The sequence below is a fragment of the Ictalurus punctatus genome, chromosome 1, assembly GCF_001660625.3.
Source record: "Ictalurus punctatus breed USDA103 chromosome 1, Coco_2.0, whole genome shotgun sequence".
Taxonomy (NCBI): Eukaryota; Metazoa; Chordata; class Actinopteri; order Siluriformes; family Ictaluridae; genus Ictalurus; species Ictalurus punctatus.
The window spans coordinates 30986088-31012548 of record NC_030416.2 but is presented as its reverse complement, the minus strand read 5'-3'; the positions used below and the strand labels follow the sequence as shown (position 1 = coordinate 31012548).

The 26461-nt window shown below is 38.7% G+C and overlaps 1 protein-coding gene across 3 annotated transcripts in view; it reads right to left on the bottom strand.

The window, feature by feature from the left end:
• Positions 1-234: 234 nt before the first annotated feature.
• Positions 235-26461, bottom strand: part of fars2 (phenylalanyl-tRNA synthetase 2, mitochondrial) — a 157131-nt gene continuing 130904 nt past the window's right edge. For all 3 annotated transcript variants that reach the window (XM_017480248.3, XM_017480275.3, XM_053683850.1), the window contains exon 7: positions 235-1465. In XM_017480248.3, the coding sequence (XP_017335737.1) occupies positions 1327-1465 (139 nt within the window). In that variant the 3' untranslated portion in view covers positions 235-1326. The remainder of the gene's footprint in view (positions 1466-26461) is intronic.

The window sequence follows — 26461 nt, the reverse complement described above, 5'->3', positions numbered from 1 at the left end:
TAACAAAGAAAAATGTCTAATCATTATCATGGTGATGTTTTCTGTAAGGAAATGTTGATTTACAATTTATGGAAGGAGTCTGCAGTGTCAGTGCTTTATGACAGTCATTATTCTGCCACAGGAGAGGGCTTGCGCTTTCCAGTTTCTCAGTAACATGACAAGCTTTAATATGATCTTTTTAATATGATCATATTAAGGTCAAGGAAGAGAATAACTGAGGCTGGTGATGGGATAATTGTTTATATCTTTTATATATAACATAAGTGATAATATGAACGTTCCACATCATCATATGTAACTACAAACTGATTAATTAAGAAAATGTATTTTAATTAAGAAAAAATGTAATCACTGGCAAATTGCTGTGATATAAGAGGAATAAAACACTTCAGGACATGCTCTTGGAAAGAAAAATAAACTTTCAGTTAGTAACAGTAACTCTGATTCAACTCTGATTCAGGGCTGTATCAACCACCCTGTCGTTAATTATTTTCCTATAGCACAAATTACTTAATCATTATCATTTATAACTTAATTCTCAACAGCCAGTAACATTTATTTCTGTAACAACGCAGGAGTGCTGTCCAAACAAATCTTTACAACTAATCAGACACCAGCACAAATTCGTTCAGTGTTTAGTTTATTATTAATCATCCAACCCTCTAACAAACTGTGATATTACATGAACTATTAGCTGTCGGTTTAATCCCTAATTTTTTTCTGAATGATTTAACTGTCTAACTAATTTCCTGAAGGGAAAAAAAAGTCACTACATTCCTGCTGAAATGGTCATTAAAAGAAATGCGAAGTTAGAAATAAGTGCAAAGCAAGTCTTTCCTGCTGGCTGGAATCCACCGGAGTAAACGGTCTACAGAATGTCTGCATTAAATCAAAGGCCTTTCCCTCCGGGCGACACACTGCTGTGATGGAGGTATTTAAGATCAGGCTCTCAGAGCTTCAGATGCAAGGTTATTGCAGGCAGCAGGAGAAAAGGGATTTAAGAACCCTGCATGTGTTCTGTATACGAGCAATGAAACTGGAAAAATGAGAGAGATCAAGGTCAACAGTGCATGTGGGAGCACAAGATTTTGTGTTTAAAACAACAAACATTGTAGCCAGAAGTGAGTTAATGGCCAAGAAGAAAATGATCAAATATAGAGTCTGTGCAATCCATATCTTTAAAAAAAAAAAAAAAAAAGAAAGAAAAAAAAAAGAAAAAAAAAAATTCCTCCCGCCTTGTTCAAGTGTTTCAAGAATGCAACAGTGTGCACTGTGAGAAATTACATTCTTTGTATTGTCTTTGAGTGGATTTAGGCTGAGGAGGAATCAGAATCTCCCTTGTACACCCAGCTCTTGCTCAGCTGCTTGCTCGATGGCCTGGTGAATCAGCCGCACTTCTTCCTGGCTCAACGTTCTCTCCATGTGACGGTACGCGATGCGGTAACAGTGGCTCACCTTCTTGGTCCTGTGAGGAAGCACATACAGTGACAGAGAGTAATCAGGTTAGAAGAGAATCCAGGAAGACTGAGAGGTGGATCTTTCTGCCTAGAAATTGTGAAAAGTAGTTAAATGTAATATTTTTGAGACTTTTTGAAATGTTGCTGCAAATGTAATTTAGAGTTTAATTTATATTGATGGCACGTCGAGTGATTATAACATTATTCTGATACAAGGAAAGTGATCCATTTATGTGCATTCTATAGATTATATACAGTATAAAATGTCACTTTAGACACATTATAACTTTTTAATAACCTATGGATGGCATGATGCAGCAAATACAATTCAATTCAATTCAATACAATACCATACATACATACGGTACAGTACAATGTAATTTAAAATTCTGAATTTATTTCCAGCATAAGTATAATATTTGCATATTTACAACTTTAAGTACTTCATGAACTTGATTTACACCAAACTTAAAATTCACACTAATAACTTTTTTTTTATTTTATTTATCAGATTGATCACAGCTTTTTAACCATATAAGACTGCAGGACCTGCGGTACATTTTTATGGCCTAAGCAAGTAAACAAACTGGCTGACAGGTGATTAGAGCAGAAACAACCACTGGGATTTCAACGGAAACACATGGCATGTTGTGTGCGAGGTTTTATCAGATTCACTTTGCCAGTACCAGATTTTCTGTCTGGGAAGACCAGGCTGCTGTGTGTCGCAGTCCAAGCTCAAATGACCATGCATGGAAAGCCAACAGCCTGAGAGAAAGTGGGTATAAATCCCACAAACCATTGTCACTAGGCAATCATTTCACTAAATATTGCATCTAAATATTATATAGAAGGATGTTTAACATGAATGAAATAGATGGATAGTTGTACTTCTTGATCCCTGAGGGGAACTTTGTGTGTTACAGCAGTAAAATACATTAAAGACAGTGAAATACATGGAAAGACATTGTGTACTGTACATATAATAGACAGAGTTAGACATTTAACACATATTAACAAATCAAACACAGTGCAAATGGCAAGGTGCGGAAAACAAACTCCACACAATAACCAACTGGTGAGATTAGTTGAACGAGTATGGCATCCTATGTATATGATTGTATTTATATATGTACAGTCCAACCCCGATACCAGAAATGTTGGGACGTTATTCACAGTAGAACATGGAAAATACATCAAATGTTTAAACTGATTAAATGTACCATTTTAAGAAAAAAATAAGGTCATTTTGAATTTGATGGCCGCTGCACATCTCAAAAAAGTTGGGACTGGGCAACAAAAGGCCGGAAAAGTAAGTGTTACTAAAAATAAACAGCTGGAGGAACATTTTGCAAATAATTAGGTTAATTGGCAACAGGTCAGTAGCTTGATTGGGTATAACAAGAGTAATGATAATGATAATGATAATGATGAGTCTTTATTGATCACATATTCACTACAGCACAGTGACATTCTTTTCATCGCATACCTCTCGATCGCATGTCAGGAAGTTGGGGTCAGAGCACAGGGTCAGCCATGATACAGCGCCCCTGGAGCAGAGAGGGTTAAAGGCCTTTCTCAAGAGCCCAACAGTGGCAGCTTGGCAGTGCTGGGGCTTGAACCCCCGACTGGATCAGTAACCCAGCGCTTTGACCACCAAGCCACCACTGACCCAGTATCTTAGAGTAGAGTATCTTAGAGTGGCAGAGTCTCTCAGAAGTAAAGATGGGATGTAATCTGGATGGAAGCATACGTCGCTCTAAAACCTGTATATACCTTTCAGAACTGATGAAAGGTATATACAGTCCTAACTTTTTTGAGACGTGCTGCGGCCATCAAATTCAAAATGACCTTATTTTATTCATAAACTGGTACATTTACTCAGTTGAAACATTTTGTGTTTTCTATGTTCTATTGTGAAGAACATATGGGTTTATAAGATTTGCAAATCATTGCATTCTGTTTTTATTTACATTTTACACAGCGTCCCAACTTTTTTGGAATTGTGTTGTATATGAATGAAATCTGTCCTTTTATTCATTCATTCTGGGAGGCTTGGGGTGTGTCTTGTTGGGAAAAGGCATTGTGGCGTATGATGGCAGCTGACAGAAAACATCCCCCCTATAGCGCTTCCTAGAACACCATGGTGGAATGAGCAGAGAGCAAATGGTGCTCGGGAAAAAGCACAAAAGAGAGGATACGCAGAACTATTCAAGAAGATCTCCACTTTTGCTACCATTCTCTTCTGTATAACTGTTTCCAGCAAGTCCAAATTCAGTCCTGTGGTGGAATTGGCTTTTTGGATCAGCTTACTGAGATGCTTAGCATCTCATGCAGTGATGCTGCTCCACCATCAGACCCCACCATGGAAAAGAATTACAATATGTGGCCAAAAGTATGTGGACACCTGACTATCACACGCATACTGTATGTGGTTCTTCCCCAAACTGGGGAGTCTGTCACAAATTTGGAAGCACATAGTTGTTTGGATTGCAATTTCCCTTCAGTGGAACTAAGAGGCTGAAACCTGTTCCAGCATGACAATGCCCCTGTGCACAAACCGAGCTCCATGAAGACATGGTTTGCCAAGTTTGGAGTAGAAGAACTTGAGTGTCCCAACCTCAACCCCACTGAACACCATTGGGATGAACTAGAACACCAACTGCAAACCAGACCTCACCTAACATCTCTGCCTATTCTCACTAAGGCTCTTATGGCTGAATGAGCACAAATCCCCAGAGCCATGCTCCAAAATCTAATGAAAAGCCTTCCCAGAAGAGTGAATGTTATTATAACAGCAAAGAGGGACTAAATCTGGTATTAAATGTTAAACTAGCACATATCTGTGTTATGGTCAGATGTTCACACACTGTATATACAGTGTATCTGAGTATGTAGTTTTGACATGCAAGATTAGGTTATGTGTGTTGAGCTGGGAAAACCTGTAGAATTTATGAAAACAACAAAAAATTATAGAAAATGATGACCAAAATAGGGTTATTTTGCCCAAGACACCTCTAGGTTATGGAACCCTGTCGTTTGCAGCATTTCATTTAACAGAAACTGTCAAAATTTTCCCAGATCGCTACATATATATGCATACACTATACAAATATTTAGTACTTTGCAGACAAAACTCAGAAAAAAATGAGACTTGTTGTTCACATAATATCTTTTTTTCACAAATCTTTCCAGATGTTATTGTCTTTCATGAGACAACAACACATTGCTTTTATTCTGTTGCTAAGCGACCTGAAAAACTATAAAGGCTTGGCTTCAGACACCAGAACATCTCTAGTTTTTACTAATTAGTTTACTTGAAATCCAGAATACACTTAGCAACAAGGGCTTATCAGGCTTACTAGCAAGCTTGTCTTGTCACAGAGGAACACGAAGACACCTGCATCTTGTTTCCGCAGCAAACGATTAAAACATGGTTTATTTTGATAAAAGCTAATCTGTATTCAGAATCTAAAAGACTTCCTTGTAAAGAATGTCACAGTGCAGTACACTATTGCTCTTTATACTAACTGCCATGCATCACAAATACAAAGTACTCTAAACACAAGTACTCTTCATTCTCAAGTGATCCAATCTTATTTCTTTTATGCAGTTTGTTGAACTATGTGACGTTTTAATTTAACGTTTAATCTAATTAAACATGAATAAATAGACAGTGGGGTCCAAAAATGCTTTTGTTTGCATTCATAATTTAATTTTAAAAAATATTAAAAAGCAAATTCTTTACAAATGACATTAGCAGCAATAAATTGTGCGAGTCAAAAGTAGAGTCTTATAAATATATGCACAAATATCAGAATTTCTTAGTATTTTGCTTTAATGACAGTGTGCACTCGAGCTGGCATGGACTCCGCAAGTGTGTGTGAAAGCTGATGATCAAAACCATCATTGTGGGATCTGAACACCTGCTTCAATGGATAGGATAAGACTCGAGGAAAATTAGCCTCTTGTACAAAGTAGTTAACATGATTAATATCACAAATTTGCTTTAAATTTTAAATAGTGACCAAGAAATAATGCAGAATCTTGAATACTGAATATTAACGATTTTGGACATTTGCTTTCTTTGTTTTACATTTACATTTCAAAAAATTCTAAAACATTCTATTTATTTTCTATTAAGTTCAGTGTGGTCTCAGAATTTTGAACCCCGCTGTACACCAATCAGCTATAACATTAAAACCATGTGCCTAATATTGTGTAGATCCCCCTTGTGCAGACTCGTTGAGGCATGCACTCCACAAAACCTCTGAAGGTGTGCTGTGGTATCTGGCAGCAGATCCTTTAAATCCTGTAAGTTGCAAGGTGAGGTTCGGATTTGTTTGTCCAGATCAGATTGAGACCCACAGATCAGATTGAGACCAGGGGAATTTGGAGGCCAAGTCCATACCTTGAACTCTTTGTGATGTTCCTCACATCATTCCTGAAAAATTTTTGCAGTGTGGCAGGGCACATTGTCCTGCTGAAAGAGGCCACTGCCATTAGGGAATACCGTTCCCATGAAGGGGTGTACTTGGTCTGCAACAATGTTTAGGTAGGTGGTATGTGTCAAAGTAACATCAACAGGCATGCATGTTGGATTCCCATGGATTCCCAGCAGAATCCCAAGGATTCCCAGCAAAACATTACACACACTGCATCACACTGCCTCCACTGTCTTGCCTTCTTCCCATAGCACATCCTGGGGTCATCTCTTCCCCAGGTAACTGACATAAATGCTCCCAGGAATCCATCTAATGTTAAAGAAAACATGATCCAGTTCTAATGCTCAAGTGCCCAGTGCAGGTGCTTTCAGTGCCGGACATAGGCGCTTTGACCAGTCTGAGGCTATGCAGCCCCATATGCAGCAAGCTGCAATGCACTGTGTGTTCTGACACCTTTCTATCATAGCCAGTATCCATTTTTTTTCAGCAAGTTTTCAGCAATTAGTACTACGGTAGCTCTTCTGTGGGCTCGGATCAGACTGGGTAGCCTTCGCTCTCTCAGACGAATCAATGAGCCTTGGGCGCCCATGACCTTGTCACCATTTCACCAGTAGTCCATAATGTGACCACTTTTGGTGGGTACAAACCTCTGCACACCAGGAACACCCCACAAGACCTGCTGTTTTGGAGATGCTCTGATCCAGTTGTCTAGCCACCACAATGTGGCCCTTATCAAAGTCGCTCAGATCCTTACGCTTACCCAGCTTCCGACACATCAACCTCAAGAACTGACTGTTCACTTGCTGCCTAATATATCCCACCCCTTGACAGATGCCATGTAATGAGATAATCAATTATTCACTTCACCTGTCTGTGGTTTTAATGTCATAGCTGATCTGTGTATATTTGGCTTTAATGTACAAAACAAAATTAATGTGCTAATAAGGCTACGTAAATGCTATCTCGCGCTCTCTCACACTTTTTATGCTTTAATACACACTCCAAAGTGAGGTGAGTGATGCATACACACGCTTTAAGCTGAGATAATTTCAGTGTCTGTGAATGAAAACGAGTTGTGATAATTATTCGTTATCTCATTTCATTGCTGCTGAAACAACAGCTCTCTTTACCACAGAGGAAATACAACATCTGTGCTAAATTAGTTCCTGCATGAGTGTGATCAGCAGGGAATGTCATCTGTAAATGACTGACATATTGGGGAAGATCATACTCCTGTGTACTGTGAAAACCTAGATAATTAGTCCAACCACAAGCCTAAAAATAGACAACTAAAAAAAGGGGAACATAGGATACGTGAAAGCAATTAACATACCATAAATAACCAGAAACTTGCAACATCAAAATTTGTGAACATAGGCACCTACAAAAATAGCTGGCAAACATTGTGGCTGTGGAATGCAAGACTAGATACTTGTGGAAGAATTTTCTGCAACACTCAGCCAGATATCCACTGTGTGAGCCGTGCAAACGAGAACGCCTGACAAATCTGGGCCACCACTGATTGCCACTGGGACATGTTATTTTACTCATGGATCCTGCAGCCAAAGAGGCTAATTGGGTAAAGTGATTTTCTAAAGCACTGAATTGATTTATTTATTATTTATTTTTTAATTAGCAAATAAAATAACTCAACAAAAATAAATGATGATGAAAAGAAAATTCTACAGATAATGCATGTCATTTTTTTTTTTTTGAAACCTCATTCAGAATATTCAACAATTAAAAAATAAATAAATAAATAAAAATGTCCATTCTATTAGACAATGAAGCCATCCTGGGTTAGTATCTGATGTTGTTATTGATGTGTGTGGTTTATGCATCGCTTCCTACACCTCCTGTCCTTCATTCACTTCAATGAAAAACATCTGATATTTTGAGTTAGCACACAGGTGTTCAATAATTCAGCTACCGTGGGAAGGCGAACAGTGATCCAAACACTTTCCAATACCTTTATATTGAAGCCTTCTCCATTTTATTGGTGGTAGAAGCTGGTTTGGAAGATGGCAGGTACAGTTATTCATGCCACTTTTTTTTTAGAAAAAGCGACCGACCTGAGCAGACAGATGAAGTAGAAATCTAGCTGATATTTGAGAGGATATATTGTTGCATATTTAGGCTGAAGATACAGTATTTCAAATGTCATTGAATCACAGGGGTGCTGATATTTATGATGCTGGCCTAGCATCAGTATCATTTTACAGAGTGTTACAACGAGTAGAATGGAGACCATTGAACAGTGGAAACAAACTTTTTAGGTTGTCGTTTTCAGGGAATCATAGCTCAGCTAACAATTTTATGCTAGCACAACATTTTCTGAATGTTATGGGTTTAGGAACATTTGGATCCAGAAATGTTTAGTCTGTCAGATTCTTGGGTTTTTACATAACATTTCTAAACACTCCTAGAACATTGCTGCAACATTTATTTATTTATTTTTAGAAAAAGCGCTAGCTGGAGCTCATGTAACATGCACACTAAACATTGAAATGTTCTTACTAGTCATAACTAATATCAATTAACTAACTAATATAGCTTGCTCTTGAAATTAGATGTATTATTGTCAGTAATACAGACGAAATAAGTGTCAAGATCATCTGTCCTCAACCAACTCGATGTCTCTGCTGCCTTAGATACTGTGAATCATCAGATCCTCTATTCAACTCTCTCCAGCCTAGGCATCACCGGAACAGATCTGTGCTGGGTGGAATCCTATCTCTCAGACAGATCCTTCAAGGTATTATGGAGAGGAGTGATTTCTGAAACTCACAACTGAGGTTCCTCAGAGGTCAGTTCTGGGTCCACTGCTCTTTTCTATTTATACTACATCTCTGGGGCTTGTGATTGAGTCGCATGGCTTGTCATATCACTGCTATGCTGATGACACCCAGCTCTATTTGTCCTTCCAGCCTGATGATCCATCCATCTCAGCATGCATTTCTTCCTGCTTGTCTGACATCTCAAACTGGATGAGGGAACACCACCTTAAGTGCAACTTGGAAAAAACTGAGCTTCTCAGCATCCCTGCCTGCCCCTCAATCAAACACAACCTCACTGTACAGCTGGACTCAACCACACTCAAGCCAATCAGGACAGCCAGATACTGTGGGGTTACTTTTGATTACAACTTGACTTTTACAGACTACATTTCAACAACTGCATGGTACTGTAGGTTCATTCTGCATAACATCAAGAAAATCAAACCCTATTTCATCGAACAGGCTACAAAGCTACTGGTCAGGCTCTTATCATCTCAAAACTGGATTATTGCATTGCACTACTTTGGGGCCTCCCAGACAGCTCCATCAAACCCCTTCAGATGATTCAGAATGCAGCAGCACGCCTTGTCTTCAACCAGCTCAAAAGAACCTATATCACACCACTCTTCATCTCCCTCCACTGGCTTCCTGTAGCCGCCCATATCAAATTCAAGGCCTTGATGCTCATGTACAAGACCTTGTCTGGAACAGCACCCGCCTACTTCACGCTTAGTAATGCCTACTCAGCGTGGCTCAAGGTCCCTTTCCAGAACCTTCAAACTGAACATCCCTCAATAGTGTAATGAACTTCCAACTTCGATCCGGACAGCAGAATGTGTCACTATCTTCAAAAAAATGCTAAAGACCCACCTTCAAAAAATGGCTAAAAAACACTTAACTAACCCCTAACTAGCCCCTCCCCCATTAGGAAAAAAGAGGTGCTGCTTACAACTCAACTCTGCGCAATTTGCTTCTCTAGAACTCAATTAAAGCTCTTGTATGGTAGCACTACTTGTATTGTTCTTTGCTTGATATACCGCTTTGCTTGTATTTTCTCATTTGTAAGTCGCTTTGGATAAAAGCATCTGCTAAATGAATAAATGCAAATGTAGTTGAAGTGTGATATCAGATCACGTACCATTGATTGTCCCAAAAATAGTTGTTAATTTTAGTCATTCTAATGTCGGAACATTTGAAAATGTATCACTGCTATTCGACTTAATTAAATTTCAGTTTTCAACGTTGTAAATGTCATTAGAGTTGCCCACCAAAATAACAAATTTTTCATCAGTACTTTGTCTTCCATCTTGTTTTTTTTTCTTGCTTGCCCTCTGAGCTGTGACCTGATTGATTGGGATGAGTAAAAAGAAAATGTGCTTGACATCACTATGTGCTTTTCAGAAAAGTAAAACTTTTCTCAAATTTGGAAGTGCTTCTCTGTAAACAAAGCAATCTCCTTGCACCTGCTTCCAATAAGATTACATGTAAAACGAGTGCTGGGGGAGGGGACGACATTAAGTGCAATAGCACTCTAACATTCTGACATTTCCAGATTTGAACTGCCGACATTTTGTGATCAAATCTTCAAATCGCATTGTAAAGCAAACTGCTATTCCAGCAGATGTTTTTAGAATGTTGCAGAAATGTTATTACTGTCGAAAAACCTGTCAAAGCAAGGACATAGGTTTGATTTTGACATTGGTGTGTCTGCCCCCCTTCCCCCTCCCCCTCTTGCCCACTATATCATGTCATCTAAAGCCTTTATTTATAGATATGGTAGCCATCCCACTCATAAAGGGAGTTATTTAATGTCAGTATGTTCTGATGAGACTAGGATTGCTAAAAACAGCCTGACAAGGGTTTCAACTTGATCAAACAGGTGTCTCACTTCAACTGCCATTCCTCTCCTGATATTATACACTTCAGTACTAGATTTAAAAGTGTTTTTGGACCGAAACATGGCTAGTCGGACTTATAGACACAAACACACACAAACTAACGTTTAGGTTTGCCACCACTCATCCCAACTCAATCACAGGATTGTCACATATTGTCCCTGAATCAACATGATGCGATTTTCCTGAATTTTCATGCACAGAACTGTTGGTATAAAAGGTTGGTGTTTTCCTCACTTACATGCCTGCATGAATCATTGATGATGTGCATCATGTTGAAGGGGATTTGGCACTTTGTACAACCGGATGTAGCTACAGCCTCTCACACGTTAGCAAGAAACGGCAAAGCAATCCTACTATTTACGTGGGTTAGGGAGACGTGACTCGTAGTAGACGGTTAACAAGATCTGTTAACCGTTTGTGCTGCGGTCTGTCTTGGCCAGGACACTCTTGTAAAAAAGATTCTTAATCTCAATGAGCGTTTTCCTGGTTAAATAAAATAAATAAATAATAATAAAAAAAAAACTCTCACGGACAACGTGGTTAAATATTTTAATTGTTTGATGAAAATTATTGGTATGGACACATCCCTATCATCCCTACTAACTTTTATGCCCTTGTGTCAAAGTTAAACCCCCTTTTTTCTAGTTACATAGGAAAATTGGTGATAAATTCATTGTTGCCATATGGCAACACCATACAGGAAAGGGTTAAAGAATAATCGCAGAACGAACAGTGGCAGCTCAGTGGTGTTTGAGGGATTTGAAGCCCATATCTTTTAACATCTTACTTGCAACCCCTGCAGAGACGCATTGGTTTCTGTAGAGAAACACCAGCTGGAAATCAACCCTGTTTCAAGAGAATGAGAATTGTGCCTGATCCCTCTACCGCCACTACACTTTGCTTTACATCTACAAAAGGCTAAGTGCTGCATTTTATGCTTCGAACTGTAAGGAAAACCAACAGAACAGGTGACGGCACCGTGTTTGCACCCCGCTACCTGCTACTTCACTCTGCTGTACTGCTCTCACTACACTTCACATCTCAGATTGTGTCTGTGATCAGATCTACATGCACTAGGTTTTCTTTAGTGCCTCTGGGGCCTCAAACCAACTGTTTGAGAAATGAGCATCGAGTCCCACAATGTTTTTAATTCTTTGCCTTTTTTGCGTGCACTTTTCTCTTCATCATTTCCATTTCCCATTCCGCTACCTCTTGTTCATAAGCCTATAGAAGAATGAGTAGAGAATTGGGAGTCCAATTTGCATGATTTGAAAAGCATTTTAACAAGAATGGTGGTGGAGGTGTATCCCTTGGTACAGAGTCTTCTCCCTTCCAAAAAAAAGTTAAATGTATTCTTGTGGATAAACTGTGCTAATATAATGCTGTTTGAAAAGATCTAGGCTGTTCTACTACCAAAACCTTGACTTAAATCTTGTCTTTGGAACTTTACCACACATTTTATGTTTAGTATTTAATCTCCTTTTCTTAGTGTCTATCTTTTAAGGATTAAAACAACAGGACATGCTATTATAGGAAAACAATCCTATAATCCTATTACTGTTACTGTTACCACCTGATGATGAGTCAAAAATGTCTAGAATAATCAATATCGGTCTTTATTCCAACATAGAAGTTAAGCATGCAGCAATCCCTGAGCATCTTCTTAGTAATTTGAATGGCTGAAATACCGTTAAAATATAATTCAAACAAGAAGGACGCTAATTGAAGAAAAATTATTTCAGACATTTGACCTTGCTATGTGCTATGATCAATTTCAAAATCGAATCAGTTCATCTGCTGGTTTAGTGAGGTAGAAGATTGAAGACATTTGGGATTCAGATAAAAAAGATGAATATGAGACGATAGATCAGAATTTCAGCTTTCAGTTCCCAATATTTAAATCTAGATGTGTTAAACAACTTAGAACAATCACCCGCCCATTTTTTTGTGAGTGATCAAAAATATTGGAACATGTCACTGATAGGTGTTTCTTGCTGCCCAGGTGTGCCCTGTTAAATGGATTGTTTGAAGAATTAATAGCTCTGAATGTCTACTCTTGGTCTACTCTAGGTTTCACTTGTGAAAGCATTTATTATTAAAAAGGATAAATCAACATGAAGACCAGAGAGTTAGCTATGGGAGAAACGCAAGACATTTTGAAGCTATGAAAAGAGGGAAAATCTATACTTTCAATCCATACTTTTGGAGGGGACTGTATATGGCAACAATTTACCACAATATCACCATACAACATTTTCTTTTTCCAACACTGGTACTGATACTGACACATTGAGTATCAACCAATATCAATATCCATTAGATATTTTTTTCTAAGCTTTAAAATTATTTGTTTTAAACTGAATTATTTTTTAAATAAAGGGGGAAAAAAACATGGCTTACCCAAACCCACGGCTCTTTCACACAAAAATGACTTACATTGCAAACATTATAAATATAATTAAAAAATCAATGCTATCAATCAATCCTAAAAAAAGGTCTTGTTATATGATTTTCAATTTCTAAAAAAAATTATACAATAAGTGAAAATCTTTTTTTCAAATCCAATTCTTTTTTTTTTGTTGGACTATTTTGTATCAGATCAGTGCCCTCTCTAGTTGTTACAATAGAAACAATAATACATGAGAAGCCATACATGCATTAGTCATTACTATAAACGTGATTTGCTTTGCAGTCAGCAATGATAGAAAATTTATGAACGCCCTCTAACCAATCAGAAGTGCTGTTATATAACAGAATTTTTAGTACATTGTCAATTGTAAACTGAACTCTGGAATAATAAATAGTGCCTGTGTCATGTCCATCCTAATTGTGTTTTGTGGTTTGCAGCAGCATAAAGGTCTTGGCAAAGCTCAGTGTGAAGAGCTCAGAGTTCACAGCCTCATACTTAAAAATAAGATGAAACCATGGTTCTGATAGAGCTGTGATTCATTTTGCAGTTTGTATTTAAGACAGGTGCTGAAAGAATATTTAATTTCTATAAAGTATGTTTCCACATTCTGATGCTTTTCATATGTTACTTAATAAGAAAAAGCATCAAAAAGAAACAAGCAGGATTTTGCCATTTCATTTGAAGGGATCACATGGAGGCCACTGGTAATAAAGTCAAAGTTTCTTTCATATAAACTGCACAAAGCTGACTTACAGGAAAACATCCAGTAAGTGTGCTTGCAGTTCAGAGAGGAAACCAATCATGCAAGCTGACACCCTCCAACAGGTTCAGCTCGAAGAGAAGGAAGACGAGTAGACAGGGAAAATTCATTCGGTAGGCTCCTAATGATTTCCAACAGGGAGTGGTACTAACAGCTCAAGCACTCAAGCAATGTGATATTCTGTGAAGTGAGAACCATTGTTGTTTTCTAATGTGATAATAAGCTGAAGGGGCAGCCGTAGCTTTCCATTACGAGCTTCCTGGAAAGCGTACTTAGTTCAAAATGAAAATATAATGGCGGAAATATCAGTGTATGTAATGAGAATGCCTTCACAGTGTCGATCTTTATTTTTCAGATCACATAAATGACCCATTCTTAGTATTTATTCAGTACATCTCCCATATCACTAATGCACAGCAGTCCAAGTTACTATGTATAACAAAAAATCTATAAAGCTGCATCTATCTTTGCTGTTGTTAGAGTGGATTATACACTCACCAAACACTTTATTAGGAACACTACAGTATACTAATACTGCCTTTTGCCCTAAAAACCCCAATTCTTCATCGCATTGGATTCCACATTGGAAACAATTCTTTGAGATTCTGGTCCATGTTGACTTGATTGCATTACACAATTCCTGCAGATTTTTCAGCTGCACATTCATTCTGCGAATCTCCCATGCTACCACATCCCAAAGTTGTTCTACTGGATTCAGATCCAGTGGCTGTAAATCCAGCAGAACTGGAACATTGTCATGTTCAGGAAATGTCATAGATTGAGACGACTTTTGCTTTGTGACATGGTGTATTATCATGCTGGAAGTAGCCATTAGAAGATGGGTAAACTGTGGCCATGAAGGGATGCATATGATCAGCAACAATACTCAAAAAGGCTGTGGCATTCAAGCCATGATTGATCGGTATTAACAAGCCCAAAGTGTGCCAAGAAAACATTCCCCACACCATTACACTACCTCCACCAGCCTGGACTGTTGACACAAGGCAGGGTGAGTCCATGGATTCAAGATGTTGGTGCCAAATTCTGACTCTACCATCTGTGTGCCTCAGCAGAAATCGAGATTCGTCCGACCAGGCTACGTTTTTCTAGTCTTCAACCATCATGCCATGGTCAAAATCCCTGAGATCACATTCTGGTGGTTAATGTGAACATTACCTGAAGCTGGTGGCCCGTATCGGCATAATTTTATGCATTGCTCTGCTGCCACATGATTGGCTGATTAGATAACTACATGAATGAGTAGGTGCATAAGTGTTCCTAATAAATCTTAGATCAAGACAATAATAATAATAATAAAACAGATAATGCAATTTAAGAGCATTATATTGGTAAAATGAATGCACATAATGGATTGGCAGATTTAAAAAAATTCTTCTTGTCATCAGTCAAGTGCTAATTTTTAAAAAGTCAACTTGATGTCAAATCCACTCTCAAGTTTCAACCCAGACAATACACACATCTGCCTTTAGTGTACTTTAATAGTCCTTACTTGATTACTTATCATCCAAAGTAGCAGTGCAGTACTGACTATTTTAATTTCTTCATATTATCGCCAAAACAAATCCTGTTTCCATACGGCTAAAGTTAACAGTTTGTGCTCCAACAATTATGTTAAACGGGGCTCCTCTCAGCATGTGACCTTGTTACAATCAACCTACAAGTGTACCTGAGCTTTTTACTACAAAATCTGACCCAGTTCTATTCACTGCTCAGGTGGCACTTAAACTGCATAGTAAGTGAAGTTGGGGCAATTTTAAAAATATGTCTAGTGTTAGCCTATATCCACTAGGCAGTGCCATATTACTCTCACACTCTTTCAGTAACTGGTCAGAGGTAAGGAAGATCTGGAGCCTATGCGGGGAACACTGGGAGAGAGGAAGGACTAAATTCTGGGTGGGATGCCAGTCCACTGCAAAGCACCACACACACACACACACACACACACACACTCACACCTAGGAGTTTCTCCGTACTCTTGGAGCTACTGGAGCTGTGAGGCAGCAACGCTACATGCTGTGCCATCATGCCACCTTATTACTGATAACAGTAAGATAACAATGTGATACATTTGTGACTAGACAAGCAGAGGACACACAAAGCTTCATGTCCAGCCCGACTTTTATTGCCCAGAACTGCCCAGAAGCTGATCTAAAAAAAAACACACTTGTACACACACACACAAAAAAAACAAAAAAAACAAAACAAAAACCACAAAACAAACAAACAAAAAAAAACCCGACACTGAAACAATGCAGAGAGTGGTTTGGACAGATGTTGTGAAATCTGCCCATGCCATAAACAAAATAAAATTGATGTTAAAAACACATGGCATTCATATTTTTGACATTTGCATTTAGTCATAATAGTGTAAAAGGAGTAAAAAAAAATTTACAACAAAAAAAAATTTTAATAAAAAAAATAGGAGAAGAATAAGAACCAAGATGAGTGACCTAGTTTGTTTGCTAACTTTGTTGATACACTGGTGCTTGAAAGTTTGTGAACCCTTTAGAATTTACCATCTATCTACTTAAATATGACCTAAAACATCATCAGACTTTCACACAAGTCGTAAAAGTAGATAAAGAGAACCCAATTAAACAAATGAGGCAACAATGTTATACTTGGTCATTTATTTATTATAGGAAAATGATCCAATATTATCCAATAGCCAAAATCATACAGATGTATAGAAATTTCTAAAGGGTTCACAAACATTCAAGCACCACTGTATATTGTTTGAAACAATATCAATTAGAGTAACTGTGAAATCTTCCATTTTATTTCTAGCAATCTCAGTCACCTATTAGTAACAGCTGACAGCTTTTCAGCAAAGCATATGCCCAGTCATGAAATGTTAACATACCAGAAATCGATTTGAAATCGCTGTAACTGTGATGTGGTTGAAAATGTCATTAAAAAGTTCAAAGAGGGAACCTTCAGAATTTCATATAGATAAAAAGAATAACAACAAGATTTCATCACGGAAAGGGTTTTCCGACACACATACAAACATGTCCCGCTTTCATTAACACGCCCAAAGAATAGCATAGCAAGAATGGTTTGGTGCGGCAATTTGGTTAGTTCTATTTTAAGACTTTTTGATTAAATCCTGCTGCTAGATGAGGGACATTTTTTCTCATCTGCAGCTCCTCTTTCCTCCGGTGTGGAAGGGAACAACCCAAAAAATCAATTTGCATTTGATTAAGAGCTACAGACTTCAGCAGCTCAAACTCACTGCATACGTTCTTCCCATCGTATTAATCCAACAACTAATTTATTTTCTAATTATACCTGACGGACAAGGAGGGTAACAGAGAGCAGCGTTTTTGAGCTGGCGATCTGGTTTTGTGGACAAAGGTGCTGTGAAGGAGGTTTTAAAGGGCTTGTTGGGTTTAAGGTTACATAAGCTGACAAACACTGACATAACATGATCCAACCTTCATGATGGGAACAAGAGTGTCTACTCAGAGATGAAAGGAAGTCAAACTATCACATTTGATTAAAGGAACTCCACAGAAGTGTCTAAAGATTTAAAGTGATAGTGCACTTCAAATCAGACAACACCTACATATCTTAACAGGGCTTAACCAATATTTGTTCACATTGCTGTAATGTTGGGATTGGAAAATAACATCTCAGGGATTGTATCAAGTGCGTAGGATAGATAGACAAATGTGTAGGATGGACGTAAACATTTTTTATCTCGGTAAGATTCCGGATGTGTTGTGCAGAAATGATTATATTGCATACTGTTTCTGCAAACAGTCCCTTCTATTTCATGCCTCATCTCAAAAAGTTTGAAATGCATGCCCTGCGCAAGGTTGGAAGCAAGAAAAACATGCTGCCATTTCTAGAGTTGGGTATAACAGAAAAAAGCTATTAGAACACAGTAACGTTAGTAAAAGAAGACAGTGGGGGTTTAATTTTACATTTTCAGTGAACAGAGGCAAGGCGGTAAATACGTGGAAATACTGGTGTCTTATTGGCTGACACACTCAATTCTGCCAAACGCTCGCTCACAGTCAGTGTGAGGAAAAATGGATATACGCTGATTTTATTTTTTTAATCCAGTAAAGGAGTTGAAACTGAAACAGTAACATCCTCTGATGCTGAGCAGGAAAACAAGGTGTGTAAATATCTATATGAGTTCCAGTTTACGTGAACATGATATGAGCAGAGTATAAGGAAAGATAATGTACTTTGCATGGCACTGTAGCAGCTAAACCCATACAATGATAGCTTAGCTGTGCCTCCCCTTGGCTAGAGACACCAAACTAGCCTAGTTAGAGAGATGATATATTTTATCGGTCTGGTAGTCCTACAAACAATGACAACACCCGAGGCAAGTGTTATGATAAATACAACTTTTTCTGATCATGTCATACATTGACACACGCTAAAATTTCTGAAAGAACTTTCACTTTGTAGTGTATTTTTGTAGGTTTGATAGTGTGGACACTGAAACCACAATATTTAACAAATGGCAATGCTAAAGGTTTCCAAAAACTGATAAACTGTACCCAAAAAGGGCCATATTCACAGTGGAGTTGAGCAGGCATATTGAGGATTTAATGCAGAAACTGTGCACATCAATATTCAGTTCTCAGACATAACTACAGACTTAAGCTCTATTCAGAAGCTGCACAAGAGATATGCAGGCGGGTTGAAGTCTAAGTAAAACAGAGGCACTTCTCAGACACGCATGATTCTGACCTCCAGGGTTGGGAGTTCGAGTTTACATGTTCTCCCCGTGCTTCAGGGGTTTCCTCCCCCAGTCCAAAGACATGCCTTATAGGCTGATTGGAATTTGTAGTGTGTGAAGCGGTGTGAGAGTGCATGTGCGATTGTGCTCTGTGAAAGGTTGGCACCCCATTCAGGATGTCCCCTGCCTTGGGCCTGAGTTCCCTGGGATAGGCTTCCCACAGCCCTGTGTAGGCCAAGTGGTACAGAAAATGGAGGGATGGATATCATATATATATATATATATATATATATATATACACATATAGAGTGAGCAGTATTAATTCCAATGCCCAATATGTCATGCTGAATTTTTTTTACATAACCTATCTCTGAATATGTGTAACTTTCCCAGTGCTTCTCAGTTATCATTTACACCCTGCTGTTCTAATCTTCTTCAATTGGCATCAGGTGCCCTAAAGTGAGCCTCAGGATAGCCTGGAGCCTATCCTAGGGGACATGAGGCACAAAGAAGGGGGCACCCTGGATGGTGTGCCAACCCATCGCAGGACATAATCACACACACTACGGACAGTTTGGAAACACCAATGATCCTACAACACATGTCTTTGGACTGGGGGAGGAAACTGGAGAACCCAGAGGAAACCCCCGAAGCACAGGGAGAACATACAACTCTACACACACAGGGCGGAGGCAAGACTTGAACCCCCATCCCTGGAGGTGGCGAGGCAAACATGCTACCCAGTAAGCACCCGTGCCCCCTAGTTCACCAGATTTACTTATTCCAATTCTCAATTAAACGCCAACCAATGCTAAAAACTCTGGTTTGCACAATTTCATCCACCATATATACACACGACATTTCTGATTGTATCATTTTTGTGAAGGTGAAGAGGAGGTTGAACCTAATAAGTGGTATATGACTTTTCAGACAACAATTACCAAACTCTTTAGTCTCTGAAACAATGAATCAACTTAAAGACTATGATTGCACAATGCATTAAAATAAAAACTCCAACTCAAGACGTTTATCGAGAACACTCCTCCTTTCCACATGCTGACAAAACCCACTGTACATCAGCAACAAAGTAGAACATATAAAACACCCATGAAAAATGAGTGGCTGAAATGAATGGAAAGCAGAGGAACACATACACACACAAAACTTTAGGGAGCTCGAATTAAAATTCCTGCAAGAAGAGAAGTCTCCAGGCGGATATGGAGTTGCTGAATTATTAAGATCTCCGTCATGAAATCAGGGAAGCACCTCAATCAACAGAGGGATTCAAAGAGGAACGATAATAAGTGTTCTCCCGTGCATCTGCTAGCTGAGCCTAAAATAGGCTTCAATCTGTTCCCCATGCACACACAACCTGAGGCTCTAACTACTGCTTATGGGTTTCAAATCTGGCTGATAATATCAAAAAGATTATTAGGATCAGAATAGCACCTGTATGATGAATTAAAGTTAAAACAAGAGAAAATTATATATCACAAAATACCATGCAAGTATTCCTATGATGTAAACATCCTATACAGTATCTCTAGTAGTCCAAAGACTGCAAAGAGCCTGTCACTATATTCTCTTCAGTCAAATACCCATATACTCATTTGCTTGCATTACCTATTCACATGGTAATAGATATTGTAAGCAATAGCATGATATGTAAGATATTGTAAGATATGTAAGCAACAACATACAGCAGACCTGAAGTACATTATTTTCATATAACAGTACAGCCTGGAGAGTGTTATTCCACTTATACCACAGTGATTTGTCAACGATTACAATGTTTAATTTATCAAAGAATGAATTCTAATACATTTTAACCATTTAGATTTAATGTTGTGGAATGTCCATGAGACAAATTAGTTCCTGTTATCGCTTAGGTTATAACCATGATGAACTTGGGGGCATGGTGGTTTAGTGGATAGCACGTTTGCCTCACACCTTCGGGGTTGAGGATTCGATTCCTACCTCCACCCTCTGTGCGTGGAGTTTGCATGCATTGTAGGCTGATAGGCATCTCTAAATTGTCCATGGTGTGAGCTTGTGCCTTGCGATGGGGTGGCACCCTGTCCAGGGTGTCCCCCACCTTGTGCCCCGAGTTCCCTGGGATAGGCTTCAGGCTCCCCTGACCATTTGTAAACCCTTTGTAAACAATATCGTATTAGAACAAGCACATTAACCTATCTTTCATGATAGAACTGGACCTATTGTCTCAGCCATGCTGTTATACAAAACATAATGGCCACCTTCTGACCAATCAGATTCAAGTATTCAAAAGCACTGTGGCATAAAATGTCCTAACTTTGTTTTGTTAATATTACGTACAGTAATATGCATGTTGAAGTTCACGGTCGGTTCATGTTTACTAATGCAGTATATAGTGCTAGTTAAGGGAACTTTAATGTACAGCATGACCCAAAATGTCTATTTACCATTTTAAACCCACAGCAGCTATCAGATTAAGTCAGTCTAGAGGTCACGTGATGACAGTCAATGGAAAACTTATCATCATAGCTCTTCTTACAGATAATTTCATATACTCCACTCGTCTGTCTCCTATCAACTTTAGAAAAATGACCCAACCATACATCATACAGTGATAATAATTATGGTTAGGCACCATTTAGGAAGCTTTTAGGGTGTATGTAGGCACCTTTAAGGTGCATTCACATGGGCAAAGAAAAAGGTCAGGTAAGTGAACTGGTCCGTTTCATTCAAGTGAAGCTTCATTCATCCTAACTGATCTTTAATAGAGCTAAAGCCATAAGTCTAGACAATTAATTACATAGACTAATTTTTCACATTTATGTTTCAGGCTCCTCCAATGCCATCAACACATTTTGATGCATAACCTTGGTTAAGTGCTCATTTATGCTGAAGTAAATTGGCTTGATGACCAAACTAAAATAGCCTCAGATGGCCACGGGGCAACGTCAAGGATGATTGACTTATATTTCACCTTACCTGGCACGCACTTTATACTGGATTATTGAAAAAATACATTATTAATTTGAAGGCAATGCTGTCTTTTAATACCTGCTCTAATCTCCTGAGGCCTGAATCATGAGTTATTTGCAGCGCTTAAAGGTAAAGACATAAAGCGTAGCTTAGTCTTTAAAGATGAGCATATATTCAGAATGGATGGTTCAAATAAAAAAAATTGTCTTTGCACCATACCCTGAAAGTTTGGCAACTGCGAAAAATTACAAGCACTTGCAATAAAGTATTAGGCAACTTAATGATGGAAAGGAAGTGTTTGCTGTGCTGGAATATGGAGAATAAAGAGGTGAAAAAAAACCTCTCAAAGCAATTATTAAAAAAAGAGAGAGAGAGAGAGAGAGAGAGAGAGAGAGAGAGAGAGAGAGAGAGAGAGAGAAACTTCACATTTAATAGCTCAATAAAAGCAGTGCTAGACAGGAGTGTGAGCTCAAATAAACAAAACAAAGAAAAGTCTGTATTGATTATGGGCAAGATTACAGTTTTCCTAAGTGAAGATTTAGACACTATTCTATCTGCAAAGCTTGAGACTGTAAGTAGAATGCCTATAATAGCATTTGCTGTCCATTCCTACTGTATAAGGCTGAGGAGTTAGCAAAAATCACGGGGAACTGACAGTACCGTGGGGACTCTGCACCCGGAGACACAGTGAAAGGCTATCAATTATCTGTCAATATGAAGCAGCTCCATGGAGCGTATGACAGTCACCCACTCACCATCTGCTCCGCCAGCGAGCGGCCGATCCGTCTTTTGTGGGAATCGTACAGTAAGAAGGAAAGTGTTGAAATTTACAACGTGTGGATATAAGCGTATAAGTAACAGCACTGTAGGAATGGCACAAAACGAAGAATGACTTTTTCATACTTTTACTACTTTTTATAGAATCATTGTTATAGAATTCGCCTGAATTTTCTAGTAGAAAACTATTCATTTATTCATGAGGGGAACCATGATGGATCTGGAGCCCGTGACGACCAATTTAACTACCAGCATGTATTATTAGGAGATGGGAGGAAGTTGGAAAACCCCAGTTAAAACCCACACTGGGAAAATATGTGAACCTCCACACAGAGAGTAATACAAGTTCAGGATCATCCCAGGGACCATGGATCTGTGAGACAGCAACAACACCATGCTGCCCTAAAATCTATTATCTTGACATAACTTACAATCATTTATTTGACAGACACTTTTAACCAAACCGACTTTTAATTAAGAGCGTGTCCAGTTGATTGAAGGTTAAGTGCATTGCAAAATGAGCCAACAGAGGCAACTTGACAGTGTTGGAATTTGAACATTCAACCTTCCAATTAGCAGCCTAGAGCTTTAACCACTGAGCTAAAACTTCCCCAGAAGGGTCATTGTTCCCTTACCAAGAACCGAACCCAATCACCAGTGACTAACATTTCAAATGAAGGACTGAACATGAGTAACTACTACATTTTCTGGTGTGTAAATCAAGTTTTCCATTTTTAATATGAATTAATGTTATTAGGCCGTACCAATAAAATCTTGGTTGACAATAGACTGTGCCATAAAGCGTTCTCCAACAAACGAGCCATTAGTATAAAAGTAGCAATATTATGCCTAGAGATAACAACAAACATCTTTTCTTTTTAATCTGATGTTTCACCATTGCAACTGCTATATTTGTAGCTGTCCTGTGAGTTAAATGTCTGACACTAGCAGGTCATCAGCACATCACAGAGCAATTTTTTCAAACTGCTAGATCACAGGGCAGCATGACACACTTGAAGGAAAGTACTATCACGTATATTCCACATACATGAGCTCACAGATGCCCTGAGATCGGCTAGTGTTGCTTTGACTGACACAAGAGAGAGAACATCATCCCTATGACTCATGGTCAATCTTGCTCTCTTCTCCCGAACATGCATGGCTGTGGTATCCTCAGGATTCAAACTCGCAATCTCCCAATGATAGGGCAAATGCTTTTCTGTTGCGCCTTTTGGGAGCTCTTCACATCAAATTCAGGCTGAAAAATCGTACGTTGTAAAGGAAAGGTTTCCAGCAAAATCCAGCAAAACAATGACATACTATAGTGTATAGAAGCTTTTGGGTAAATATGAGCATCAGAAAAAGACAACAATGGTCTTGTCAACTCGCTCTTGTTTGCTGAGCGATGGAGAAGTTAAATTGCAGTTTACTTTTCTGTATTGATCAGGGTTACGCTGGATTGCTCTTTATGTACCAGATCAAGCCGTATGTGAGATATAATCTCCCTGTCTCTATGGAGCAAAGCCAATGCCAAGCTGGTATTGATAGACAGGAATAAAGCCCATGATGGGCAACTAAAGTCCTAAGGATAGGTTATGATGAATCCTAACCCAAGTAATAACATGGCTACCTCTACTGTTAATATAACATGTATGAGTGGCTGAATGGATGATCAAATATAATCGATGATTGAAATGTAAATAACAACGATCTTTCCCCAGGTTCATCTGTGGATGGGTTGCTTTTCACTTCTGATAGCTAGAGATCAGTCTTTCACATCACTGTGGTGAAGGCCACTACAAAACCTTTATTTGTTTCTTTTGAGCCATTCAGATGTGGATTTGCTCATTTGCTTTGGATTATTGTCTTACTGCATACCCTAATAGATTAAAGCACTTCAGATCTCAGACTGATGTCTGGACATTCTCCTTTAAGATTTCCTGGAAGAGAGCAGAATTCATGGTTTCATAAATTATGGCAAGTCACGTGGACTGTGAAGCAACAAAGCATCCCCACATCATCCCACTACCACCACCATGCTTGACTGTTTCTATGGTGTTCTTATTGTACATCATACACCGAATGTAACAGAACCCATATCTTCCAAAAAGTGCCACCTTATTTTCCTTTTGGTTAGCAGTGGTTTTCACCTTACAACAGGTGCATGGACAGCATTTTTGCCCAGTCATATTAGAATGGTTGAATCATGAATGCTGATCTTATCTGAGGCTAACAAGGCCTGCAGTTCCTTAGATGTTTGTCTGTATTCTTTTGTGACTTCTTGGATGAGTAGTCAATGCGTTCTTGGAGGAATTTTGGTAGGCCAGCCACTTCTGGGAAGATTCACCATTGTTCAATTTTTTTCATGATAATGGGTCTCATTGTGGTTTGTTGGAATCCCAGAATCTTAGAAATGGTTGTATAACCAGTTCCAGACTGAAATTTGTTTTTAATCATACCTGCCTGTAGAGACCTTTAAGTCCACTTCACATTGTTGGAAAGATTCTTTTTACTTGATGTTCAGAATCAGCAGGGCTGACAGTAATTCAGTCTGGGTGTGTCTAATCTAGGTGAACCCAATTATCAATTACATTTGGTTAATTGGTTGATTAAGTAACTAAGTGGGAAAGAGCTTTTTCACAAAGGGCCAGTTGGGTGCTGGATAACTTTTTTCCTTCAACAAATGAAATGATTATTTTAAAAAAAAATTGTATTTTGTGTTTATTCAAGCTTATAATTATTTCTTAGTTGTTTCCTTTAGATCTTCAGGCTCACATAGTTCATCAAATTTAAAACCAAAGTAGCGCACGCTTGGAGATACATTATGTGTGGGTTGTGTTAATATCATGATCTTTGAGAAGGACTACATGGATGATATTTTTTAGCACTCAAAGAAGCAAAATGTTTACTCATAAATTCGAGACAGTTATAGTGTATAATAATAGCAAAACTGCAATACCATTGATAACTTATAGCTTGGTGCACCTATGACATCAGGCTAAGTCCTGATAAGACCTGGTGCTCTTGAGGTGACTAGTTTTCCCTGGTCTAAAACAATTGTTTGATCATTAATAAGATTAATTGTGTTAGAACAGGCAAAGTAACACTTGGGAAAAGAAAAAGGTTAAAGAATTTTCAAAGAAAGAGCGCTAGTATCCTTTTCTACTCTTTGCCTCATCAGTCTACCTTTGGCCTTCAATCCAGCAGCCTGAAATAAATGTCTGAAAAGATTTCATGCAAAATTATTCTCTTCAGAATGAGACCAAACCTTCTCATCACTAGTTTATAGATCAAGCGTCTTCCTGTACTGGCAGATATTTCATACAGAGACACTTTCACACAGCAACTTTAATGTACTATAAATATCCATAGCACTTTGGGAATATAAAAAAGATTCATGGCTAGATTAAGACTTCAGGAGATTATTTTCTGGCCCACATACAGGGCTGCTATCACTGAGTACAGTTATATCGATCAGGTCATGCAGTCTTTATGCAGATTTAAACATTTAAATTTGACCAAAGTCTAGGCATGGGTCAGCACTGATGAGTCTGAATATCAAATTCTGAATGCTTGCCCGGAAAGCTGAGCTACCCTTTGGCCCCGAACAAAAGAGTTCACAATACTGCCTGATTTAGAAAGTTTGTGTGTCTATGAGTGTGTGGGAGAAAGCATGCACCACTGTGTCAAGAAAGGTGTAAAAGTTGTGTGGGGCTGAATGTGAAAATACTCCGCTGTGTTAGTAGTGCGAATGAGTGCCTTTTCAGTAGGCGTGTGTGAATATTCAATTGCTTGAGTGCGTTTGTGTGGTGTGTGTGTGTGTGTGTGTGTGTGTGTGTGGTGTGTTTGGGTCAGCGAGGGCAGTGAGAACTCTCTGTTTTTCCCTCCGTTTGATTGAATTCTCCCATCACGGAATGAAGCACAGTACTGCGTGGCAGCAGATATGGGAAGGGTCACACACTGCTCGCCTGCTTCCAATCTGCCCAAAGCTCAGCATAGCATACACAACCCTCCACATTACCACAGCTAGGCCTCGAGTAATGCAACACACACACACACACACACACACACACACACACATACACACACACACACACACACTAGCAATACAAAGGACACGGCATTAATCAAACACTTTCCCCTGGGAACACACACTTTGCCTCATCAGTGTAACATTATAAGCCAGTGATAAGCGACCTCCACTCATTTAACAATAGACATTGTCTCAAAGCAGGTTTACAGAAACATAT